We start from the raw sequence: 19,593 nt of genomic DNA on the forward strand, positions 1-19,593 counted from the left end.
CCACAGCCACATATAAGGTGATCAATCTCATTTATGAGGGCTCTTCCCTCAGGACCTAATAACCTCCCAAAGACCCTAAGTCCTAATACCATCAAACTGGGGATTAGATTTCAACATATAAATAATATTGACACAAATATTTATTCCATTCATAGCAGAAGGAGAGATGTATGTGTATAGTGGTCATTCAGCTATGGTTAACCTTTGTTTTTATTATGAAGAGAGTTTAATCAACTAAAAATTAGATACAAGATTATGATTTACATATTAATTACTAACTTTAGCAATAGTTCTGATATAAAACTTGAATTAAAAATCCAAATCTTTAAAAATATTCTATTCAGGGCCGAGCCCGTAGTGCACTCGGGAGAGTGCGGCGCTGGGAGCACAGCAGCGCTCCCGCCGCGGGTTCGAATCCTATATAAGGATGACCGGTGCGCTCACAGCGCTCACTGGCTGAGCGCAGTGCGGCCGGTCTCAAAAAGGACAAAAAAAAAAAATTCTATTCAATAAAACATAATTAAAATAAAAACAGAAAACTTAATAAGGGTCTAGAGTGGTTTTATCCTACGTCTTATGTTAGGAGCTTATCTAAAATAGTTCTAGTTATAAATTATTTGGGGTTACTATGAATTCACTAACTGACTTACCTCTTTTGTTCCTAATGTTACCAGAACATCTTCAGCCAGGGGAATTACTACAAAAACAAAACAAAACAAAATAATTACACATACGCTTAGTTAATTCTCAAAAATCAAGAATTTAATTCTCTGGTTTTCTAAGATAACCCTTTCCCTCTCCATTTGTATATTACACAACTTTTTAAGAAATGTGTGCAGTTTTTATGAAATTATTTTTATTTAATATCTTTGCACATATAACCCTCTATACAGTAGTCTCTCCTTATCTGTAGTTTCATTTTTCTGGATTTCAGTTACTCAAGGTCAGAAAACATTACATAACTACTCTTGTGCTTTGGGGTCATTATTAAGTAATATACGGGTTACCTGGACACAAACATTACAATAACATGACTGTCCACCTGATATCCGAGAAGGCTAAGTGACCAACAGCAATCCGGGCAGGACCGAGCAGGATAGAGCACGACAGAGCTCAGAACAATGCACAATATAAAATGTATGCATTGTTTATTTCTGGTATTTTCCATTTACATCACAATGCCTACATCATTTACCTCATATTACCTCATCACACAGGTATTTTATCATCTCACATCACAAGAGTGAATACAGTATCCTACATCATTTACCTCATATTACCTCATCACACAGGTATTTTATCATCTCACATCACAAGAGTGAATACAGTATAATAAGATATTATGAGAGAGAGAGACCACACTCACATAACTTTTCTTACAATATATTGTTATAATTGTTCCATTTTATTATTATTGTTAATCTCTTATTGTGCCTAATTTATAAGTTAAAGTTTATCATAGGTATGTATGAATGGGGGGGGAAATGGTGTAAATAGGGTTCAGTACTATCCAACATTTCAGGCATCCACTTGGAACATATCCCCCATGGATAAGGAGGGATCTACTATATATAAGTTGGATCATATTTATGCATTTTGTTAGTGCCTTTTTCTTTTCTTCTTGTTTGTCTAAGCTCTCAAAAGCAAAGTTAATAATCTATGGTGTGTTCTTCAAATATTTTTCTGTGTGGTCATATTATCATACCTATATATACATATATGCATATATATACTTATAAACACACATAAATATATATAAAAGTTATTATTTTTGTGATTGCTGGTTTTATTAGAATGGAATCATATCATACATATTATTCTTGTCTTGTTTTCACTCAAAACTCCCATGGAAACCCTTTCTATTCATCTGTTATAGATCAAATTCATAATTTTTAATGGCTGCATAATATTCTACAGTGTGAATACACCATAATGTATTGAGTGATTCCCCTACTGACTGAGCATTAACTTTGTATGTAGTTTTTAGCCATAACAAACAAGGATGCAGTAAGCATCCTTTTATTTGTCTTTATGTATTGGAACTTTCATTTTATCAATAAGACAAATTCCCAGAAATGGAATTTCAAAGAATGAAATGTGTATTTTGAATTTTAATAGAGGACATTAGATTCCTAAAAACATTTCTATGAGCAATGAATAAAATCAGCAAAAGATATTATAAACTCTTCCAAAATTTTTGACAGTCTGATAAGTAGAAATGGATATTTAATTTTTCATAGCAAAATTTAATAAGTGTTTAATCCTTATACTAGAAAAGTTTACCTTTCCTAATCAAGTGCTATATGAAATTTCTTAAATGATATGCTACTGAAAACCTTCAAAGGTTATCTGATATTCTAGACAGGCTACTAGCAGGAAAGAACTTTCTACGCATGCTTCTTAGGTCCTGTATTAGAACTGGTTGTAAGCGTCTTCAGGATGGCTACTAAATCATTGCAACAAATGCAATGAGAAAAGTTCTAAGAATATAAAGTTCAAAAAAATCTCCCTCTTCTTGGTCAGGATGGCCAAGAGTAGTATTTCAACATCCATTCAAACAGTCAACAAATACAATATGACAGATTATAAGAATAAACAGATTTCTTAAATCCTTCTGATGCGGCAGCATGTGGGACTGGCAACCCTAAGATAAGTGGGTATGAGGCCAACAAGGCAAAAGACTTATATACTCAAAACTACAAAACACTGTTTGTTTAAAGAAATTAAAGAATACATAAATAATGGAAAGACATTCTGTGTTCATGGATTAAAAATTAATATTGTTAAGATGTCAATACTATCCAAAATGATGTATAGATTCAATGCAATCCCTATCAAAAATCCCAACCATGTTTTCTTCAAAAATAGAAAAATCCATCCTAAAATTTACGTCAAACCTCAAGGGACCTCAAATAGTCAAAATAATCTCGAAAAAGAACAAAGTTGAAGGTCTCACACATCCAGATTTCAAAACTTACTACAAAGCTACAGTAAACAAAACAGTATGGTACTAGCATACAGACAGACAAACAGACCAATGAATAGAATAGTGTGCCTAGAAATAAACCCTCACATATATGGTTATATGATTTTTGACAAGAGTAAGAAGCCAATTCAATGGACAGTGTTTTCAACAAGTGATCCTGGGAAAACTGTACCTACATGTACAAAGAAATGAAGTTGGACCTAACACCATATCCATAAATTAACTTGAAATGGATCAAAGACCAAAATGTAAGAGCTAAAACTATAAAACTCTTAGAGGAAAACATACGAGAAAAGCTCCAAGACATTGGATTTGGCAATGATTTATTGGATATGTCACCAAAAGCTCAGGCAACAAGAGAAAAAGTAGAAATATAAGACTAAGTCAAAATTTAAGACTTCTGTGCATATATTGCACAGAGACACTTAGGCTTTAGTAATAAAAAAAAATCTACTAATTGGGTACTATGACTACAAATTTTTAAGGCATCTTCTATTTCTCAACTAAAGACAAAAATATAGTTGGCTCCAGTTGGACAAGTCAGGAGAAAACATACAAATGATGTGACCCTTATGTAAATAAGATCTAAAATAAAATAGCTCTTCTCTTCCACTAGGTAAGTTTCATTCATTAATAATTTACTATTTCTATTAAGCATAAGGCAGTGTCTATGAAGATAAAATAACTATAATAAGGTCTCCATTGACAGATGTTTGTCTACATTAATAAAATAAACACAAAATAATGTGTAAAAAGAAAGAAAAATGGAGTGGTTTCCTAATATCAATGGAATTTAGGCAATTTCAAGAAGACCAAATGGATCTTGTAATTCTTACAATCATTAAATTAATTTGCCATCAATTTGTTTACAAAAATACAAATCTATAAATAAGATTCTTACTTTCAGGTGTCTCTTTCTGCCATTGACTGAGTTCAGCAGTCAAACATTTCATTTGCATAATTAATAATGATAGCTACAAAAAAAGAATAAGAGAATAAAGCAAAGTCATTTCTTGTAGAATATTCATAGCTATTCATAGATGAAAACGTAGCATTCCTAAGACTTTAATACTGGTTCCTAACATAAATAGCTAATAAAATAGCTACCCTCAAACTATAAAAAATTATCACTACAAACAATTGTTTTAAATCATGCTAACTAAATTGCCTGTTATATAATAATATAGTATTAACAATGATAAATTCTGCTTCACCACTTAAACTAAAAGAATCTAAGTACATTAAATTTTTTCCTAAATAAATATACCATAAAGTAAAAAAATAGGATGTCATTTCTTGCCAACGTTTTTTAGACAAGTTTCCTTTAAATATGTTTTTTCCTCTTTGCCCTTTAAAAAAACAAAAACCTCTAATGTTTTTAGCTGAGTAGCCAAAAATAAATTTAGAGAACTTTATGGAGACAATTATAACATGAGACTGGTTCCACAAGCCACACATAAAAACCAGGTTTACTACACAATAGTTTCTAAATTGTGTATCCCTCAGCCAAAGATAAAGGAAGGTGAGTATGTTTTTGGTATTAGGTGACTCCAGTCATTCTAATTTTGATTACTACAAATCTACATGAAAATCTGTTGACTCATTAGACAATAACAGTAAAGTCCATGTATGCTTAAAGTTAAATTTCAGAGCATTTTTTATCTTCCATTTATAATTCTTACTGGTATCCAGACATATCAAAAATTCACATTTCAAAAACCCAATGGATATTACCACAGTATTTACACTACAAGGGCACCAAGTACTGCCTTTTTAACCAACAGTAGCTCAAAGACACTGCTCTGTATCAGAAAATTGCCTGTTGAAAACACATCAGAAGAAAAGTCTCTTTGAAAGCTTTAAATAATTATACAAAAAAATGCATTTACAGGTATTTAAAATCTTTTCCAAAGAAGAGTTTAATATTTAAAGATAATTAAATAAGAATGAGGAAACTTTTTTGTGAACTATAAAGCAATTTATAGATGTTAATAATTACTACTAGAAAAAGTTTTTAAAAAGTCATATTTAAATAGGCTAAACTACCATATAATGATAAAGAATCCATATCATTTCTGTTCATATTAAGTTGAAACATAAAGATATTCATTTTTAACCTGTAAAAAACAGTAATTTCATACAGTTCAACCTCACACTATATTGGTAATACACAGCTCTTGGCTTGCCAAAGCCCAGCAAGGAAAACATCCAAATTATTTCTGATCTTGCTATAAAATTAAACAACCCTTTCCTAAGGCAAGAAAATAACAGCAGTATTTCTAAAGTAATCGAAGGACAAAAATTTGAGAAATCATGCTATTTTCTCCGTTAAAATATCTAATTTCTTGCTTTAACAAATGGATTGAGTTTTAATATTGAAGATTTGAAGTGAAAAGGTGTCAGAAAAGAGTTTAAAAAGCAGGCCTGAAACTGCTATCCTTACGAAGAACTGCTCGCAAGGATGGCCCTTGGCTGGCATCTGGGAACCTGGATTTTAAGATGGTTCACACCAATCAAACCAATAAAAGTGGCTCAGTGTGCCTAAACTAGGTGTGTAAAGATTATGGTTTACGTTGAACACCCGCTTTCCTTCTGGTATTTTGGTACCTGCTAAGCAGACAGTGCCTATGTGAACAGCTCCCACTAAAAACTCAGGGTACTAAGTCTCTAATGAGGTTCTCTGGTAGACAACATCTCCTACATGTTGTCAAAACTCATTACTGGGAGAAGTAGTCGTGTCCTGTGTGAATCCACTGGGAGAAGACCCCTGAAAGTTTGTGCCTGTTTACTCTGGACTTCCTCTCATGCTTTTTCCTTTGCTAATATACTCTGTATCCTATCATTGCAATAAATGTTAGCCATGAATACACTATACTCTGAGTCCTGTGAGTCCTAGAGAACTATCAAACCTGGGAGTGGTCTTGGGGACCCTCAACACTATAGGAAACCACATACTGCGAATTATTTGGATATACTGTTATTATTGACTTTCTCAGGACACTCCAAGTTTATAACTACATGAGCAACCTCCTAAAAACCAATGTTTGGCTCACCGCATGAAAACCATTCAGGAAGTTTATATCCCAATGCCTAGTGATTCTGATTCAGTATGTCTCAATTTCTATAATGTAGGAAAAACACTTCCCAAAGAAACCAATGATACTTTACTTACTATATAATGTTTTTCCAAATAAAACATTCCATTTTATTCTGTGTAACAAAGCTGTATACTTGCATCCTGTACAACATAGCTGTATACAGATTCAAATTCTATGGATACAAAAGATGACTTGATTCTTTATCACCAATTTCTAGATAAAGGTCTGGTATAACAAGTACTTCCAAAAATGACAAATTAGTTTTTCCCCTTCTTTCTGTATCTCTCTCATTTTTTATTGAGTATCATTATACTCACAAACTCATTTTTTCATATTGTTATAATCAATTAAAGCCATTATTCTTTACGGGACAGCAGGCCCACCTTTAAACTGGTTCTTCTATCTTTTGACATGCCCCACTAATTCTGGGGAACTTGCACTGGAATCACCTGTATATTTGACTTTGTTCTTAGAAGTTTTATGAATAAAATGTTTTTAACTTTTTACATGGTGAAATACATCTAACTTTTCTTTTATAATGTCTAGATTTCCACGATTAGTCAAGAAGTTTGCCATGTGACAACCTGCATTGCTGTGGAGAGTCACCACCGAGAAAAAGGCCCTCACTAGATGTGCCCCCTGGATTGCAGACTTCCCAGCCTCCAAAACTGTAAGAAATAAATTTCATTTCTTTATAAATTACCCACTTTCAGGTATTCTGTTATAAGCAACAGAAACAAACTAATACAGATATCTTAATCCTTTTTGTTAAGCCTAGAGCAAAATCAATTAAGATTCCACACAGATATTAAATTATCTGTGGCTATTATATCTAACACAAAGTAGGATAACCTTTGTTCTAATTTTTAACAAGTTATTGTAATAACAACCAACAAGCAATTCACTCAACTATTAAATTATGTACAGCTGTCAAAAGACAAATACTAAAGAAAATGTTCTGTTATTTACAATAGCTTGTTCGAAACATTTTTAGAATATGTCTTTCAACTCTTAAATCACAAAGAGTAGGGAGTTTTGCAAATGATATTTGCAAATCAGGTATTAACAAAGCTATTATACTTGGGATAAATACAGACAGAAATACTTCTTCTCCAAAATGCAATGAACTCCACTTACCTATTTTTAGGAAGAAAAAAAAGATTCATACCTGAACATCTGAATCAGTGAGTGTCTCAGTTCCAGTAAGTGATAATTTATTCTGACACTTGATTTAAAAAGTAAAGAAAAACAAGTCACACACTATAACCCAGACAATTCCCTCCCTCCCTTTTTTACCAATCCAATGTAATAATCCTGTAAAACAATATATAAATACCTCATATAAAAGATGAATTTGTTTAAATTCTTTACTTTCTAAGCAAGAGGATCAAGGAGGCAGCCAAACAGATCCCAAGGTGAATACATCAAAAGGAAAAGGGGATACAACAAGTAGAATGAAGGAAAGAGAACAAAACTAAAAGCTAGGGTGAATTAGAAGCCAGATAACAGAAAAATGGGAAACAAGAGAATAAGAGGAAAAGCACTGTAATGTAGGTAAGAAGATAGTATATATCATAAGAAAATAAAGACTTCAGAAGACATTGCTTCTGTGCCACTAAAAAAAATCCAAAACTGTGAATAATGACTATAACTGAGAAATAAAAATATGGATAATTTAAATTTTATTTGTGCTTATTTCTGGTTGCGTTATTTTTCTATAAAAAATTTTTAAGGTTAAATCCAAATTTCTATACTAAAAAAATACCAAAAGCAAAAAAAGATTATATACTTGAAAATACATTAATAATACAGAGTACCAAGGATTTATGTTAAAAATCATTTTAAAAAAAGAGGAAAAACGCCACTAATCTCCCCTACTCTCAAACTTTACTGGGAAGAACAGGATGCTGAAAATGTCTGTGGCTTATATCACATTACATTAGGTAAAACAAAATTTTACCAGCATACTATAATACCAAAAGCAGTTCTAACTAACTCAGAAAACGTACACATATTTGACACTCAACATTTTCCAAATTAATCCATATTTTCCCTCATAATTATGTGTTCTTCCCACTTCTATATTCTCTATTTTAGGGAATAACCCCACCAACCACCCAATGGCCCAAACCAGGAACCTGAAACTACACATGAAAATTCCCTCCCATTTCACATCAATTAACTTCTAAGTCCCTTTGGTCCCATCTCCTTAATATCTCTTGAATTCATTCTTCTATTTGCAGTGACAGTATTTTGGCCTTCATTACTTCTTATCAGGACTACTAATAGAGCCTCCTAAATACTCTTTTTACCTGCAGTCTCACTTTTCTGCATTCTATTTTCTTTGAAGCCACCAATGTAATTTTCCCAAAATGCTTATCTGATCATGCCACTTCCATGCTTATTATCCTTTAATGATTCCCCATAGTACAGACTCAACAAAATCTTTCATGTTTTTGTCCCTATTACCTCTTTAATTTTACCCCACAAGTCCTTCTCCTAATTTACAATAGCCATAATATTCTACTTAGAGTTCTCTAAACTTCCCCAACCTTTACATATTTTGTTCTTTCTGCTGTGTATACCTCTCCTACTTTTACAGACTAACTCCTATTTATCCTTAAAAGATATGATAATCTCTTTTAGAAAGCTATCCTTGACCCCATCAGCCTGGGTTTAGTACTCCTAAGTATAGTCTTTGTACTTCTACCACAATACTTCTATTGTATTACAACATAATGTAATGCCTATGCCTGCATAAGATGATAATCTCCTTGAAGACAGGGACTGCCATATTTTTTCTCTTTCTATAGTTCATCTAGTATAAAGTTTCTTAAATGAATGCTGACAGATCTAAAAACTATACAAATATTAATCATACATAAGAATGGCTTTTGGGAACTAGCATAATTATTTCTTCCCTAAGTCCAGTTATTATTGAAATTGTACTACCCCCTATTGTTTAAATCTTATGTTAATTAGATATATCACATTTATCTCTTGATACTTACTTCTTCCATATCTTTCCACATTTCTTCACATTCTTTAATAAGTTCTTCTTCAGTATCTGTAACATCTCCCACATCTGTAGTACTATCTGGATTTAGATCTTGCTGATTCACTGACATGTGCTTTGTGATTTTCTTAGCTTTATGATAAGAAAAACTAAAGTAAAAAATGTTTATTCATTCAACAGTATTTGTTGAACACTTATTACCTGCCAGATGCTCATCTAGGTGTAAGGATACAGCAGTGAACAAAAACTTGAAAAAATAGACAAAACCTCCTCCTACCATGAAGCTTATTCTGTCTTGTTAAGGAAAACAGACAATAAACAAACTATATATACATATATGTTTGTACATATATATACATATATTTGGTATTTGATATACTACAGTTTATATATATATATATATAATGAAATGATTTATAAGTGCCATGGAGAAAAGCAAGGCAGGAAAGAAACACAGGGGGTACTAGGGCAGGGACAATATAATTTTAAATAAGGCGGCCATATAAGGTCACCGAGAAGTTCACAACTAAGTAAAAAGACATGAAGTAGATAAGGAAGTGAGCTATGGGAATATAAAAGGGAAAAGGCTCCAGGCAGAGGGAATTACAAGTGCAAAGTCTTCGAGGCAGGAATATAACTGCTGTGTTTCCACAGCTGTAAAGCAACCAGTGTAACTAAAGCAGAGTAAGGAAGGCAGAGAGTAGAAGATAAGGTCAAAGAGACAATAGGGCAAGATCATGTGAGCTTTATGGCCGTTTTAAGGACTGAGGCTGAGATGGTAAGCAATTAAAGAGTTTTAAGCAGAGGAATGATATCATTTAAATTACATTTTAATAGTACAACTCTGGTTTAACTACAACCAGTAAGGAGGTAAGCAGGAAAACCAGTGAGACAGCTATTACAATGATCCCGGAAAGACATGGACCAGGATAATATTGATAGAGGCAGTACAAAATGTCCAATTCTGGATATATTTTCAAGACAGAGCCAATAGGATTTCCTAACAATCTGCATATAAAGTGTCAAAGAAAGAGAGAAGTCAATTATTACTAAAAGAGTTTGGGCCTAAGCAAACTGGAAGGATAGAGTTGTCAGTTACTGAAATGAGGAAGATGGTGAAAGAAACAGATTCAGCAAAATGTGGGAGGAATGCTGATTAAGAATTCAGTTTGGGACATGCTAATTTTGAAGTGTCTATTAGTGGAGCTGCTGATTAAGCAACTGGGCCTGCAATTCAAAGGAAAGTTTCAAGCTACAGATATAAATTTGAGAGTAATCACCATGCAGATACATAAAGCTGGGTGAAATGAGAAAAGGAAGAGTGTACTGGATAGAAATGAGACAATCTCTAGACCTGGAGAGATTGAGGAGATGAAGAACTACCTAAATAGTCTGAGAAGGAGCACCCAGTAAGGTAAAAGGAAAACCAAGAGTATAATATCCTGAAATCCAGGATACAAAAGTGTACAAGGAAGGAATGATGAACTGTTAAATACTGGAAATAATTAAAGATATAAATAGAGAATTGACAATTTATTTAGTAATATGGACAGACAAGATTGTATTTTCGAAAAATAGTCACGGCAATATTTCGGGTTGTTACTCCCAATGGAGAGGCAGTCTTCTCCCCCTCCTCTTGAACCTGAGTATACTTCGTGACTGCCTTTATGAACAGAATACAACAGAAGTGACATCACATGCCTTTCAAGACTAAGTCATAAAAGAAAATATAGCCTACATCTGGTTCTCTCTCTCTCAGAACACTCACCCTGGCAACCCAGGCACCACGCTGTGAGGAAGCCCAAACTAGCACAAAATGAAGAGACCACATGGAAAAGCCCATGTGGAAAGGAACTGAGATTCCCAGCCAAAGCTAGCATCAACTGCCAGACATGCACGTAAACAAATTTTTTAATATTCCTAGGCTTTGAGTCTTCTAGCCAGGGCCCCAGACATTGTGAAGCAGAGACAAACTATCCCTGCTGTATCCTATTTGAATTCCTAATGCATAGAATCCATGGGCATTATAAATGGCTGTTTTACACCTCTAAGTTTTGGGGCAATTTGTTACAACAATTTCTTCATAGTAAACACACAAAAATGGAGTACATTATTTACCTTTATAAGAATAGTTTCAATAGAATAGAAGAGTGAGAATGAAAGCCTGATTAAAGTGGATTTTAGAGAGAATGGAAAGCAAGGAATAGGACATATCCAGTATATAAAATGTTTTCAGAAATTTTTTTTTTTTTCTGAAGGAAAAGAGAAATAAAGTTACTAGCTGAAGAGAGATCTGGGATTAAGAGAGTTTTTCTTTTTTTTAAGATGGGAGAAAATACAGCATGTTTATATGACAGAGTAAGAGAAGGAAATACTGCTGATACAGGAGAGATGGGGGAGAAGAAATAATGGGATCTAGTACATAAGTAGAGGGGTTGACTTAAGATAAATGTACATGCAGTTCATCCATGTTAATGGGAAGGTCAGCAGAATATTAAGAGTGCATATGCAGGTAGGTAAGTAGATATGCTGGAAGAAGCTTGTGGAAGTTCTGTTTGTATTGCTTCTCTTTTCTCAGTAAAATGGAAACTAAGTTCATCAGCTGTACATGAGGATGGGGAGAAAGTATGGAAGTTTAGAGCAGAGAAAAAAATGTGTAAGATAGATATATAAGAGAATGAGAGGGGATAAAGTAGTAGGATTAGTGGGTAGCATTATAGGTCCACTTGAGATTAGTAGTCTTGAATTTAAAGTGAAACCAGAATATGGTTGTGTATTTCCCTCTACAGTGTAGCAGCACAGGTGCAGATGGAGACGAAGTGAAAGAATGACCATACAAGTGAGTAGCTAAGATGGAGAATGTAATCACTAGAGAGGAGGTCAGAAAAAGAGAGGCTAAGTTACTGGAAGAATGATCTATAGGGATACTAAAATCACTAAGAATTATGACAGTAGGACTACCAACAATGACAGTTGCTAAAAATCTTCAAGGAGTGAGGGGGAGTGACACAATATTGCTAGATAACTGCTGCAAGGAGTGGAAGGTGGTACAGTCTTGTGGCATAAGATTCAAAGTTGGGCAATTTTAAGAAGGCAGAGCAATAAAGAATGGTGAGGATGTCTACTCCACAACATCAAATGAAAACCAGAATGAACAACCCTCCAAAATATTTTTATTCATATGGGATTTTTAAGTTTTATTGTGTTTCATCAGTAATTTATCAGGCTGGCCCCTTAGCTCAGTTGGTAAAGCATGGCACTGATAACACCAAAGGGTTCAGGTCCCTGCCCCAGCCAGCCACCAAAAAATAATAATAATTTATCAACATAAGAGTTCCAAAGAAGATCTAAATAGTTGGAAAGACATGTCATGTTCACAGACTGGAGATGCAAAAACGTTAATTCTCCCCAAGTTGATCTACTGAATCTTAATCAAAATCCTAAAAGTCTTTGTTTTTGTGGTACTTGTCAAGAATATTCTATAATTTATATAGAAGTGCAAAGGGCCCAAAACAGCCAAAACCCTCATGAAAAATAAGATGGGAGGATTTACCCTAAAAGATATTAAACTCACTATATAACTATACTAATTATGACAGTGTAGAATTGGCACATGAACAGGCAAATTGAACAATGGAACACAATACAAAGCCTTTCTTGACTTCCTAGACTCACACACATATGTACCTGTGGCATATGACAGAGATGACAATACAAATCAAGGAGAAAGAAGAATAATGCAGATAGGAGCATATCTTATACACAATACTGCTTTTTTCCCCATGTATATTTTAGCCCCAAAGATCTCCCTCATTCTTGTTAACAAACTTAATAGTATTCAGAAGGGAAAATAAGCCTTGATTTCATACCTCAATCTTTACACCACTCTTCTTTTCCTCAAAAATCTAAAAGCAAAAATCTTAAGAAAACATGGAGAAATTTTTTAAATCTTGGATTAGAAAAGATCTAAGCAAAACTAAGTAAAATCTCTAATATAAAAAATTTTGAAGTTCTGCATGAACAAAGATCTCAGCAACAAAGTTAAAATTTAAAACTGACAAACATAGGAAAAATATTCATAATATATGTGGCAACCCAAGACCTAATTTCCTTATTTTATAACAAGTGCCTACAAATTAATAAGAAAAAAACCAAAAATCCACCATCAAAAAAAAAATCTAAGAAAACAATTATCTTAAAAGTCAAGACACAATTACTTTTGGAGGGAGGTAGGGAGAGAGAGAAGGGTTGTGATTGGGATGGGCCAAATGGATAGACTTCTAAAGTGATTATCAAAGTTTTACTTCTGGATTTGCATGGTGGTAAGGATGTTCACCTTACAATAATTTGTAAACTTTACATTTATTTTTTGAGGGGTTTTTGTGTATTTTATTTTACAATAAAAAGGTAAACAACAAAAACAACCCAGTAGAAATATGCAAAAGACACAGATGGGGAATTCAAAGAAAAAAATAACAAACACCTTTAAGGGTAGGAAAAAAAATGCATTCTTAACCTCACATATAACTTATAAAAATGCAAATTAGACAAAGCATTATTTTTCACTCAGACTGGCCATAACGTAAAATTTGTTAAGAAACAATATTGGCAAGTGTGTGGAATAGGAAGCATACATGCACTGTTGCTGGACCAATAAGTAACATTCATCAAAATTTTAAACGCATCTATCTTTTGACCCAGAAGTTCTAGTTCTAGGAATAAGCCTACAGATATGTTTGCAGAAGTCTACACAATTATGCTTACTGCAGCATTATATACTTTAAAAAACTTACAAAGTGTGAATTCTGCAACCAGACTGTCTAGGTTTAAATTCCAGCTTTGATACTTACAATCTGTGAGACCTTGGAAAAGTCACTTAAACGTTCTGTGCCCCAGTTTCCCTATCTGTAAAATGAAGATAATATTACATGCACCATAGCGTTATATGACAATTAAATGAGTTAATATACAAGCATATTTCACAAAGATCAGGGAAGGATTCATATCTTTTAATTTTATGTTTCCATAAACTTTGTAACAAAGTACCCTCGTATATAAAGCTCTTAGAACTGTACCTAGCATATAAAGAGCTATATCAACATTAGCTATTAACAATCTGAATATCAACTAGTAGAAGGCCATATCCAAAAATATTTACACTAAACATCCTACCTGCTATACCTATAAGATATAGTTCACAAAGTCAAAACCAATCTTAACAATTTCAGAATACTTTTAAGCAGAAAAGTCAAACATTCTATAAATATTTGTTTTAAATATAGTCAGCCCTCCATATCCATGGGTTTGGCATCTGTGGATTGAACTTTGAAAACCATGGAATACACTTTAAAGTGGTGTGGACTTTATGGTATGTGAATTATTTCTCAACAAAATAAGTAGTAAAGCCAGTCCAGTGGTGCACTGCTACAGTGCGCCGCTTCAGAGCGCAGCGGCGCTCACGCCGAGGGTTCAGATCCCACATACAGACCGGTTCCCACTCACTGGCTGAGCGAGGTGCGGGCGCGGCACCGAGGGTTGCGATCCCGTTGCCAGTCCCGGTCCGGTACGGGAGCGACACTGAGGGTTGCGATCCGTTGCCGGACACGAAAAAAGACAAAAAGGCAAAAAAAAAAAATAGCACCTGTATTGAACATGTAGATTTTTTTCCTGTCATTATTCCCTAAACAACTCAGCATAACAACTATTCATATAGCATTTACATGGTATTAGGTACTATAAGTAATCTAGAGATGATTTAAAGTACACAGGAAGATGTGAGTAGGTTATATGCAAATACTACACCATTTTATATCAGGGGCTTGAGCATCTGCATATTTTAGTATCTGTGGGAGGTCCTGGAACCAGTTTCCCCATGAATACTAAAGGATGACTATATACCTTAACTCAGAAATTCAGTGCAAATTGATCTTTCCCCTCTATATAGAACACTGACCAGGATATACACTAGCAGTATGCAAAAATAATGCAAAAGTCTGTGTATGTGTGTGTAGACATTCAACAAATTAGCTGGCTTGGCAATTCAATGTACCATTAAAATACAAATAAATAGAAATATTTAAGAGTTTGCTCTTTCTGCCATGTAAGGATACAAGGATAAGTGAGTTGTCTGCAACCTGGAAGAGGGCCCTCCACAGAACCAGAAAATACTTGGCACCCTGATCTTTGACTTCCAGCCTCCAGAACTTGAGAAATAAATGTCTGTTGTTCATAAAAAAAAAAAAAAAAAAAAAAAAAAAACACACATACACACACTTAAGAGTTTAACTTTTTCCCTTTCCCACATTTTGTATCCTTAAACTTATCTTTCCAGAAAGAGAACAAATCAATCTGCTGAGGTCCCCTGTTAGGACTACAACACCCAATCATTTATTTACGAACAACAATAACACTATCTTTAGGGATGATATTCTGCCATGCCAACTTCAAGTGACCCATAGTATTAACAGGGAAAAGATTAACATAAATGAAATAAACAGAAAAGTACTCATGTAATTCTAAGATGTATTCATTTATTCAACAAATATGCTCTTAACATATGCCATTTGTCAGACACTGTGGCTATAGCTGTAGAGGTGAAAAAGTCTCTGTAGTTATGAAGCTTACATTCTCACGGAGGAGAAACAATATAAACGAATAGACAAATAAATACATGATATGATTTCAAGTAGTTAGAAGTGCTATGAAGTGCTTAATCATACAATGCAGTCTGCAAATGCTTTCAGAATCCAGGACAATGAAGGTTTGAGAAACCTACTTGGAAGAATAAAGGGATTAGTACATAATAACGCTTAATACGCATTAACATTAGCTCCCTACCATTATCTTTATCACCTTCATCCTCATTTTTTTTTCCCCTTTTTTTGTCTTTTTTCGTGACAGGTAACGGGATCGCAACCCTCGGTGTTGCGCCCGCACTGCGCTCAACCAGTGAGCAGACCGGTCTCTACATGGGATCCGAACCCTCAGCGGGAGCCCTCCGCGCTCCCAAGCGCCGCACTCTACCGAGTGCGCCACCGGGCGGCCCTTCATCCTCATTTTTACTGCCATGGGCTCTGAGAGACGAGAAGCTGTAAAGGTGAAGGCTAGATTGCTGTAGATATTTTCAAAACATAAAAACATAGGGCCAGCCCGTGGCTCACTTGGGAGAGCGTGGTGCTGACAACACCAAGTCAAGGGTTAAGATCCCCTTACCGGTCATCTTTTAAAAACAACAACATAAAAACATAAGACTGGGAGGCAAGAATGGGCAAGGCAAATTTGTGAAACAAAAGAAAGTGGTCTGATTAGAGCAGAAGGCAGAGAAATGGGACTTGCTAAGCAGAATGGGTCAAATAATGGTAGCCTTTAAAATTAAAAAAAAATTTTAAACTGTTTTTTAAAGTGCCTACCATGGGCAGTTCCTCACATGTATCTGGTGTCCACCTCAAGGCAAAAGCAGAGATTTATCCAGCTTGAAATAGGCAACCACAAGGCTTTTGAAAGCAGTGGTTTAGGGAGGCCATTTTGACAAGTTGTATTTAATGGACAGGAAAAGATTAAGATGAAAAATTTTATGTTATGTGTTTTTAATACCATATGAAAATAAACAAAGACGACGGAGGATGAGGGAGCCTGACGTGCAGAAGACCGCTAAGAGTTGAATGCCTACACCACGGTGAAGACACAAGGGTGACCGGTCCTGCCGTGAGCCACTTAGGTGACCTGAGGTGGCGCGTTCTCCCGCCCGAAACGAGCACTCACACCTTCTTCAGAGAGTGTGTGAGAGAATAAAGCAGCAGCTTAGGAGAGAAGACATGTTTGGAGCATCCGAGGGGAAACCCGCAAATTAACCAGTTCCTTCCCTCCCCGTAGGGTCTTTCCCTAGTAACTGGCGAGGTTCTGGAGCAGGACTTAAGGCCCGGCTGGACGTTGGGTATCGAGTTCCCCGGCGGTAAAATGCCACCTTCGGCGCTGGAGTGCCATCTCCCGTAGCTGCCACCGCCAACAGCAAACTACCACCATTGCGGCGCGCTCCCCTGCCCACCTCTTACCGTCCCAGAGCCACAAAACAAACTCCGGTCGCCTCAGCGGTGCGTAGTCAATGCTCCCGGGCCCAGGATCTGTGCGCGCGCTGCTTGCTGATTGGATCTGCTTCTACCCATTCCAGCCAATCCCAAAACTCGCCCGGACCCTGACGAGAGGGCTGCGCCGCTGCTATGGGATTGGTAGCCACGTTGTGTGTCGCGCCTTTTTGCTGATTGGATCTGCTTCTACCCATTCCAGCCAATCCCAAAACTCGCCCGGACCCTGACGACAGGGCTGCGCCGCTGCTATGGGATTGGTAGCCACGTTGTGTGTCGCGCCTTTCCTGACGATTCTGACATGGCGGAGGAGAGTAGTGATTCTCAGCTGAGAAGGAGAAGGCGCCGGGAGCCAGAGGAACCGGAAAAAACGGAACTTAGCCAAAGACAGCTTGCAGTGGCAGTGGCCCAAGAGAACGATGAAGAGAATGAAGACTGCTGGGTTGGGCCTTTGCCTGTGGAGGCAACACTGGCCAAGAAGAGGAAAGGTAGCTGCAGAGATAGGCCCAGGGCGAATTGAAATACTGCGTCTACCGAGTGAGAGGGTTGAGTCAAAACCAGAGCCGAAAAGGGATGGTGTGTGATTGTGGGGTTTTGTGCTTTCCGAACAGAGGGTCGTCTTGTAACTCTGGCCACTCCGTGCTTGCACCTAGTCCCGAAATAGTGATCTGGAATTAGTACCGCGTCTTTCTGATAATACGGGGTACTTCAAAAAGTTTATGGAAAGATTCGTATTATCTTTTAATTCTATCTTTCCACGAACTTTTTGAAGTATCCAAAACTATTGATCACCGATTTGTTAGATTCTAAAGCTAACATTTGCTTATACTTATTATGCGCTTGGCGCTTCATTTAATCCCCACAGAAGCCGTATGAAGTTGAAATTGCTAACTCCGAAGAGCAGGTGTGGAAAAGAGTACTTTAAAGAGTACCTCTAAGGCTTTAATTCAGGAGCGGTGTTAGGGTTTGGAGCGAGGAGGAAAGCGGTGCCTCTTTAGAATCATAAAGAGTAGGTAAAAATCATCTCACCCCTGAGACTCTTCCTTCCACTGATGAATTTTCTGACCTAGGGAAAATTACTTAAGCTTCCTGGATCACAATTCTTTTCATCTAAAGCTCGTAGTCTATGGTTTTCAAACCATACTCTTGAGATACCTTGAGCTGAAGCATTTTGCCACTAATGTGGAATAATAACAAATTTTTATCAAATAGAAAGGGTGGGGAAAGGAATAAATTTTCTTGTTTATCAAGTTTTTCTGTGAAATGTTTTCCACAAATGTGTAAGATAATTTAAAGGTGGTCTTTCTAAGCTCAGATCTTAGTTTTTCACTTTCCCCTACTTAAAACTCCTCAGTGATTTCTCATTTTCAAAACAAAGCCCAAACCCCCTAACATGGCATATAAAGCCCTTTATGATCTTTCTTTACCTCCACCAAACACCTTCCATTACTCCCTACTTCTTACTTTGTGCTGCAGCCATACTAAATCCTTGAAAATGAGCCATGTGCTCTGAATGCCGGCCCAGATAACATGGTGTGTCTATAAGAATTTCCCTCACCCCCTTTCACTACGCTAACTTTTGATCAATCTTTAGCGCTTAGATATCACCTTTTCTGGGAAGCCTGTGACTTCTCCATTCTGGTCTGGGTTTCCAAAACATGTTGATCATAACTGTGAGGTAATGTTCATCACACTGAATTTACAGATAGCCTTCAAATGTTATGAATCTAAATTTTGAAGATGCTACTTGTACTTTTTTGAACATTGTATATTGACATCCTTAAAATGCGTTATCTTTTTTATTGCCTGGACCTCCTGTTAAATGTTTCCATAACAACCATTTTCTTCATGGCACTTGCTACCGTTTGTAATTGTAATTCATGTGATTCTCAGATTAATGTTTCTCTTCACCAACAAGATTGGAAGCATGGTAAGAACAAGGATTGTGCCTGTTTTGCTACAGTGTTTGGTATAGTGCTTTGCATATAGCAGGTGTTCTACAGGGTAGGAAAATGTTTCTGATATTTTCATGAAACTTTTTAGGTTTTTTTGTTTGCTTTTGTTTTGGTTTGGATTTTTTTTATTCCTAATGGTACCTTCATAAGAGTATTAAGCCAAAACCACTCAGTTCTTAAATCCTGGGTTGTTAAGCATCCATATTATACCTACAAACCTGTCATAATTGACTAAATAGTTTTGCTATTTAGTACTTTGAAATAATTAAAGTTACAACTGACATAACCAATACTGTTTTTTTTCTTTTTTTTTAATCATTACATGTGAATTGAGAGAAATTAAAGAAAATCTAAAAGAAAATGCAAAATAGAATTTAGAAAATTTTATGGGGCCGTCCCAGTGGCGCACTGCTACAGTGCGCCGCTTGGGAGCGCGGCGGCGCTCCCGCTGAGGGTT

At 35.8% G+C, this 19,593-nt stretch overlaps 2 protein-coding genes across 6 annotated transcripts in view; one reads left to right on the forward strand and one right to left on the reverse strand.

Annotated features, from left to right (window-relative positions):
• The window catches only part of CENPK (centromere protein K), a 36,133-nt gene extending 26,811 nt beyond the window's left edge, over window positions 1-9,322 (reverse strand). The window contains exons 1-4 of the mRNA XM_008567760.1: window positions 9,096-9,322; window positions 7,253-7,309; window positions 3,888-3,960; window positions 651-697 (exon numbers count right to left, since the gene is read on the reverse strand). Coding sequence (XP_008565982.1) covers window positions 651-697; window positions 3,888-3,960; window positions 7,253-7,309; window positions 9,096-9,212 — 294 coding nt within the window. The 5' untranslated portion in view covers window positions 9,213-9,322. The remainder of the gene's footprint in view (window positions 1-650; window positions 698-3,887; window positions 3,961-7,252; window positions 7,310-9,095) is intronic.
• An 8,096-nt stretch (window positions 9,323-17,418) lies between these two features.
• PPWD1 (peptidylprolyl isomerase domain and WD repeat containing 1) overlaps window positions 17,419-19,593 on the forward strand; it is a 22,068-nt gene continuing 19,893 nt past the window's right edge. Inside the window, exon 1 of one of the 5 annotated variants that reach the window (XM_008567761.1) lies at window positions 17,419-17,669. In XM_008567761.1, coding sequence (XP_008565983.1) covers window positions 17,483-17,669 — 187 coding nt within the window. In that variant the 5' untranslated portion in view covers window positions 17,419-17,482. The other 4 variants (XM_008567762.1, XM_008567765.1, XM_008567763.1 and 1 more) reach the window with 4 other exon arrangements.

The sequence above is a fragment of the Galeopterus variegatus genome, unplaced genomic scaffold, assembly GCF_000696425.1.
Source record: "Galeopterus variegatus unplaced genomic scaffold, G_variegatus-3.0.2 Scaffold343, whole genome shotgun sequence".
In the NCBI taxonomy this organism is placed as follows: domain Eukaryota; kingdom Metazoa; phylum Chordata; class Mammalia; order Dermoptera; family Cynocephalidae; genus Galeopterus; species Galeopterus variegatus.